At 39.4% G+C, this 7,229-nt stretch overlaps 1 protein-coding gene across 1 annotated transcript; it reads right to left on the reverse strand.

Moving 5' to 3' along the window:
* Window positions 1-1,273: 1,273 nt before the first annotated feature.
* On the reverse strand, window positions 1,274-6,235 carry LOC145157924 (uncharacterized). Its single transcript, XM_079076896.1, has 7 exons — window positions 5,900-6,235; window positions 5,231-5,731; window positions 4,546-5,104; window positions 3,176-4,452; window positions 2,456-2,739; window positions 1,641-1,985; window positions 1,274-1,508 (listed from the first exon to the last, which is right to left on the reverse strand). The coding sequence occupies exons 1-7, from the start codon at window positions 6,233-6,235 to the stop codon at window positions 1,274-1,276; spliced, it is 3,537 nt and encodes a 1,178-aa protein (XP_078933022.1).
* Between the last annotated feature and the right edge of the window lie 994 nt (window positions 6,236-7,229).

A 7,229-nucleotide genomic window follows, 5' to 3' on the forward strand; every position in this document is an offset into this window, starting at 1 on the left:
GACTTGTAATTAACTAATCAAATTAATAATTTAATTAACCTCTTGTTGATGGTTCGTCACACAAGCTCACACATTAAATTACTTATTTTCTAGTTAACCCTAGTTTCACGTTCGCTATTCCTAGGCACATAACAATGTTTTCACATAAATCATATGAGATAAGTAATTAAGAGATGTTCATGCAGCTTTATATACTTGTTAATCAACATAAAATAGTTGTTGTTAATACATTACGTTCTTCAACAAGCTTAACAAAATAAAACTCACCAATTTCAATTAATCCAACCACAAAAATACACACATAGTCATAAATTCATCTCTCCTAATCAAAAGATATGAGTTTTAGCTCATGATTACAACAAAAAGTAGCTCAAAAACTAAATCTAATAGTTCACACATAGTTCAAATAAAAGATTAAGTAAAGAGTAAACTAGAATCGCCTTTGATCTTCTCAAAATTGAAAGCTAGGGTTACTACAACATGGACTCTTCGAGTCCACGAACGGACTCGGCGAGTAGGATGAACAGTCCGAGTCGCGCGTCACATTTTTGAATTGGACCAAATAATCCACAAAATTCCAAATTTGTTCCAGGGGTTTTCTCAGAGGTGTCTATCAAGCATTAATTCATAAGAAAATTTAACTATAACAACCTAATTCATCCAAAATCGAAACCCTAGAAATCCAAGTCAAGTTTAAAATCGGGATTTCCACAAATTAGGGTCATTATTCTACCTAATATTGGAACTTTAACAAGATTAGAAGTAAAAGTTGTTACCTTTTGAAGAGAATTGGAAGAAAACACAAGAAATTGAAGATGAACACTTGAGAGGCGATTTTGCTCGTCGAGCAGCTGGTGGCTTGGTAAATGAAAGTGTTTTACTTCTTAGGGGTAGCTACTCGTCGAGTAAGTGTGCGATTTTGCAGAATGTCGCGATTTCTCAAGTGGACTCACCGAGTAAGGGTATCTACTCGATGAGTTTTTGAATCTTTTTAAAAATTCTGAATTTTTTTTCTTTGTTCTTTAAATTTATGCCACCATACCGCACACTTGAGATTTTCTTTCCCTCAAGCAATCATTTTAAACAAAGAAGAAGACTGAGATAGGAAAATCCTAAGAAAAAACATAAAAGACGAAAAATAAAATGAAAAAGAAATGTAGAAAGAAAGCAAACTCTAATATCGGGTTGCCTCCCGGAAGCTCTTCTTTTTGAGGAGTCGTTAGATGGACTCCTACCCACTCTTCATTTCAGCGGATTCCTCCAAATCTAGCCCTTATTTAAGTCTCTCGTCTTTTGGCATTCCTTCTTCATGTTTCTTCACCCGATGCCCATTGACTTTGAAGCTTGACCCGTCTTTACTCCATAGCTCAATCACCCCATATGGAAAGACATGCTTGATTGTGAAAGGCTCGATCCAACGAGTGCGTAATTTTCTCGGAAAGAGCTTTACCTTTGAATTGTACAAGAGAAATTTTTGTCCTTCCTCAAACTCTTTATTACCCTTGAACCTTGCATCATTTCATCTCTTAGTCTTGTCTTTATAAATCAATGAGTTAGTATAGGACTCATTTCTCAATTCTTCCAAGGCATTCATTTGCATGAGTCGATTTGCACGCAACTCAATTGGCTCGAAATTGCACGTTTTCAAAGCCCAATAGGCTTTGTGTTCAAGCACGACGGGTAAATGACAATTTTTACCATACATTAGCCTATAGGGTGTGGTTCCAATGGGTGTCTTGAATGCGGTCCTAAATGCCCAAAGTGCATCATCTAATTTATCCGCCCAATCTTTTCTATTATTTCCCACTGATTTCTCCAATATCCTTTTTAGTGCCCTATTTATAATTTCGGTTTGCCCATTTGTTTGTAGATGGTAAGGTGTTGAAAATCTTTGGTGTACCCCATATTTTTGCAACACTTTTGCTAGTTGATCATTAGCAAAATGGGTACCCCTATCACTAATTAATGCTTTTGGCACACAAAATCTAAAAAATAATTTTTTCAAAAATTTAACCACATTTCTTGCATCATTGGTTGGTAAAGCTTGTGCTTCCGCCCACTTCGACACATAATCCACCGCCACTAGTATGTATTTGTTACCATTGGAGGAAGGAAATGGTACCATAAAATCCACACACCATACGTCAATGATTTCACAAACTTGAATATTTCTTTGGGGCATTTCATTTCTTGCGGATATATATTACTCGTTCTTTGGCAAACATCACATTCCAGTATGTGAGTAGCAACATCTTTGAAGATAGTGGGCCAATAAAAACCAGCATCAAACACTTTTTTAGAAGTGTATTGGATCCCATGATGTCCTCCTGCCGGTCCATTGTGGCAATGCTCTAAAATATCTTGAATCTCCTTTCCAAAAACGCATCTTCTTCTGATTCCATCCGCGCAGCTCCTAAAATGATATCGATCATCCCAGAAATAATATTTTATTTACGAAAAGAGCTTCTTCTTTTGTTGATGAGTAAGGCCTTTTGGAAGGTAGTTGCCAGCCAAATAATTTGCAATATCCGCATACCATGGTTCTTCCTCCATGACCACCATCAAGTATTCTTCCGGGAAGCTATCTTCAATACCCATGTTGTCCTCCCCTTCCCTTTCTGGATTTTCTATTCTACAAAGACGGTTAGCAGCTACATTCTCCATCCCCTTCTTATCCTTTATCTCGATGTCAAAATCTTTTAGTAAATGCACCCATCGGATCAATCTTAGCTTTGCATCCTGCTTGGCAAACAAATACTTAATAGCAGAGTGGTCAGTGAAAACAATTGATTTAGATAAAATGATATAAGGGCGGAATTTGTCAAAGGCATACACTACGACTAATAAATCTACTTCGGTTGTGGTGTAGTTTTCTTGGTCCGGCTTTAAAGTCTTGCTTGCATATTAAATGGTTCGAAAGTTCTTATCAACCCTTTGGCCAAGCAAGGCTCCTAAATCAAAATCGCTTGCGTCACACATTACTTCAAAGGGCAGGTTCCACTTCGGGGCGATAATGATCGGCGCATTAGTTAATTTTTCTTTTAAAATTTCAAAGACCGCTAGACACTCTTTAGAAAAGTTAAAAGGTGCATCTTTTAAAAGTAATTTAGAAAAATATTATATAAAACAGCGGTAAAAAACCCGCATGTCCTAAAAAACTCCTAATGCCCTTCACATTAGGTGGTGGAGGTAATTTAGCAATAATTTCAATTTTTGCCCGATCCACCTCAATTCCCGCTTTGGATACCTTGTGACCTAAGACTATTCCCTCTTTAACCATAAAGTGACATTTTTCCCAATTTAAGACTAGATCGGTCTTTTCACACCTAGCCAGCATCAAGTCAAGGTTAGTGACACAGTCATGAAAAGAAGAGCCAAAAACAGAAAAATCATCTGTAAAGACTTTCATAAACTGTTCCAACATGTCGTGGAAAATCGCCGTCATGCATCTTTGAAAGGTCGCGGGCGCATTGCATAACCCAAAAGGCATGCGGCGATAAGCAAAAGTCCCACTTGGGCAAGTGAAAGTAGTCTTTTCTTGGTCTATTGGGTCTATAGGTATTTGGAAGTAACCCGAAAATCCATCTAGGAGACAGTAATAACTATGGACAGATAATCTTTCAAGCATTTGATCAATAAAAGGAAGGGGAAAGTGGTCTTTACGAGTGGCATCATTTAACTTTCGGTAATCGATGCACACTCGCCAACCGGTTACCGTTCGAGTTGGTATGAGCTTGTTCTTCTCGTTTTTCACTACTATCATCCCTCCTTTCTTAGGCACCACTTGACCTGGACTAACCCATGGACTATCAGAAATGGAGTATATGATTCCTGCATCTAAAAGCTTGACCACCTCCTTCTTGACCACTTCTTGCATGTTCGGGTTCAACCGCCTTTGATGTTGCACTACCGGCTTTGCTCCTTCTTCCAGGTTGATCTTGTAAGAGCAATAGGAAGGACTTATGCCTTTAGTGTCGGTGATGTTCCATTCAATGGCATTCCTTCTCTTCTTTAAGACCCAGACAAACTCTTCCTTTTCAGTTTTGGTGAGGTCAGAAGATATAATTACTGGTTTTTGTTCACCTTCTTCAAGAAATGCATACTCCAAATGATCAGGTAAAGTTCTCAGCTTCGATTTCGTGTTATGTACACTGAACATGTCGAGTCCAATGAGGGGAATCGTCGAGTCCTGGCCAAAATCCGCGTCTGATCGCGATTTCTCGCTTGGAATCGTCGAGTCGGTGACTGCGACTCGACGAGTCGGGCTTGCAGCAATTCTAATTAATCCATTGTATGAAGCTTCTTCAAGTAGTCTCTCTATCTCGATCAGGTCCTTCTCAGCATGAAAATCATTGTCAAATGCACTGGTAGTCTTACTTAGCTTGTCTTCGTCCCATTCTTCCAATAATTCTTCCAACATGTCAACCGAAAATGTTGTGTCATCACTATATCCTGCATGCTTTATGTCTTGATCAAATCTAAATGTCACTGATTCGTCTACCACCCTAAGAGGAAGTTTAGAATCTCACATGTCCACTATAGAACTTGAGGTGTTTAGGAATGGCCTTCCAAGAATGATTGGGACTTGAGGATCCGCTTCCATTTCAAGTACTATGAAGTTCGCGGGGAACACAAAATTATCAACTTTCACTAATAGATCTTCGTATATTCCCCTTGGAAATGTCACTGTTTTATTTGCTAAGTGTATTGCCATTCGAATTGGCCTTGGCTCCGGAAGGTCTAATTTCTTGAAGAAAGAGTATGGCATAAGGTTAACACTTGCCCCCGAATCAGCCAATGCATGAATAGTTGATAGGTTTCCGAATTGGCAAGGCAAGGTCAAACTGCCCGGGTCACCCTTCTTCTTAGGTAGTTTGTTCAACATGGCGGCTGAACAATTTTCATTTAGAACCACCTTATTCACTTCTTCCATCTTCTTTCTGTCTATAAGAAGCTCCTTTAGAAATTCAACATACTTAGGCATATCTGAAACCGCCTCGATGAATGGCATATTAATTTGAAGGGCTTTTATGTGTTGCAGGAACTTTTGATAATCAATATCGTTCGTATCTTGTCTGGCTCGTCCTGGAAACGATAGTGGAGGCTGATATGGCTTAACATGAGATTTATTTTTCTTTTCAGGTGGGGGACTCATCGAGTCCATGTCTGTGACTCGACGAGTCGAGTCGGGGTTTTGCAATTCCTGAGTTTTTGCTCCTTTTTCTTGCACCATTTTAGGGTCTTCTTTTTGGATAGGGGCCAGTGGAGTTATAATCTTCTCATTCCTAGTTGTTACGATGTTTATATGTGCGCCTTTTGGATTATTTTCAGTATTACTAGGAAGTCCACCCGGTTGTCTTTCGTTTATCTTTTGTGCATGTTGGCCTAGCTGCTTCTCTATGTTGAGAATGGAGGCATGCTGATTCCTTAGTAGAGCATGTTGATCTTTTATCATAATTTGGTGCTCTCTCAACATGTTTTGCTGATCTTTTATAGTAGCATCAGTATCGTTATGCGTTTTATCGGACGCGGCTACGAATCTTGTAAGCATATCTTCAAAATCAGATTTCTTTTCTTGCACCGACTCTTCCTTTTGATAAAAGCCTCCTTCTTTTTGCCTATACTTTTCCTCCTTCGCCTTCTTGTACTCATCATAAGGTAGCCATTCTTTCTTGGGTTTTCGCCAATCATCATCGTATCTATCACCGCTTGAATAACACACTTGAGTTTTCTGATTCCCGTTATCATCTAGATCACAATCTTTAGTAAGGTGAGGCCCTCTACAGTTGTCACATCCCACTCAAATGGCATGGATGGATTGGTCCATCTTAGTCATTCTTCGATCCATGCTCTCCAATTCTGCCATCACTACTTCCGTGTAATCAGAAATAGAATTTACCACACCCCGAGTTGAGTCATTCCTTGGGTTATGATATTCTGTAGAGTGCTTAGAGAATTCTTCAATGAGCTTCTTAACTTCCGCCGAATTTTTCTTTGTCAATGCGCCTTGAGAGTCAAGGAGTTGTCTAGTGGTAACATTTACTCCATCATAGAAAATGGAGACTTCTTGTTGAACGTTGAACTCATTGTAGGGGTAATTCCTTAACAAGCCTTTATATCTCTCGCACGCCTCATATAGTGACTCGCCCGGTTGTTTCTCAAAGTTGGCAATGGCTTTCTTGAATCTTGCTATATTTAAAGGAGGGCAAAATGGGTCAATGAATTCTTCACGCATTTTTTCCCAAGTGGTGATGGATCCTGGGGGAAGTGATTTCAGCCAATCTTTCACAGCCCCCTTAAATGTGACCGGTAGCATAAAAAGCAAAACAGTCTCGCGAGGGACGTTTGAGATGTTGAATTAGTCGGCTATGTCGTTGACCTCATCGATGTACTTGTATGCGTCTTCGTGATCTTTCCTGTAGAATGGGATGTCCTTGAGTTGAGCGAGAATGTGGCCTTTTTGCTCGAAGGTAGCAGTTGCTGGAATTGCGGGTTGCACTAGTCCCGGCCCAGTCTCATCCCACATCCTCTTCTTGTACTCACCCATAGTGAGATCCGCAATGTTAGCCATGGTGTTATCAGGTTCGCCTTCTAAGTCGCTTTCTTCTTTGGTTTCTGTTTCGTACTCGGTGTCTTCTTTCTTAGGGTCGTCCTTAATCAATGAGGTGCTGGATTCTCCAACTTTCTTTTCCTTTTTCTTGCTAAAAGCGGATTTGAGGCTCCTAAATGGTGACTTATTTGGTGTTGAAGATGATTCTATAATTTTGTCCTTGCCCTTCCTAAGAGCTGATTTCGGCTTTTCGAGTGGCGGGATCAAGGGTGTGCCTAATCCTCGGGTCATTAAATACCTGAAACAAATAGAAAACACATGTAAAAAGAACAAAACAAAACTAAAAACGAAACTGAAAATTCGCTTTGGACTCGCCGAGTACTTGCGACTGGACTCGACGAGTTCGAGGGTAAACCAGAAAAAAATTTACAACTAAAATCCTAAAAACGGAAAACTTAGAATTCAATCCGAATAACTAATCTACTAAAGCAATAACTTTGTGGAAGATAGTTCCGACACAAAGGATCGATAATACCAGCAATTAAAATTTATTGTAGAACCGCTCTCCGGCAACGGCGCCAAAAACTTAATGTGTGTTAAACGAAGTAGTTTTAATCCTAACAAACTCAAATAAAAACAAACACATTCAGACTGTGTACCTATCGATAGCACTTTAGTT

The sequence above is a fragment of the Lactuca virosa genome, chromosome 2 (assembly GCF_052849685.1).
Source record: "Lactuca virosa cultivar CGN04683 chromosome 2, Lactuca_virosa_CGN04683_v6, whole genome shotgun sequence".
Classification (NCBI taxonomy): domain Eukaryota; kingdom Viridiplantae; phylum Streptophyta; class Magnoliopsida; order Asterales; family Asteraceae; genus Lactuca; species Lactuca virosa.

Bases quoted from the DNA above. Each gene is read 5' to 3' on its own strand.
- LOC145157924 (XM_079076896.1), bottom strand. From the start codon at position 6,235: ATGCGTGAAGAATTCATTGACCCATTTTGCCCTCCTTTAAATATAGCA. The intron at 5,105-5,230 runs GTGCAAGAAAAA...AAGCCATATCAG, and splicing joins AAAAAGAAGACCCTAAAATG to CCTCCACTATCGTTTCCAGG. The intron at 1,509-1,640 runs GTGCAATTTCGA...AAATGATGCAAG, and splicing joins GCCTATTGGGCTTTGAAAAC to GTTCAAGGGTAATAAAGAGT.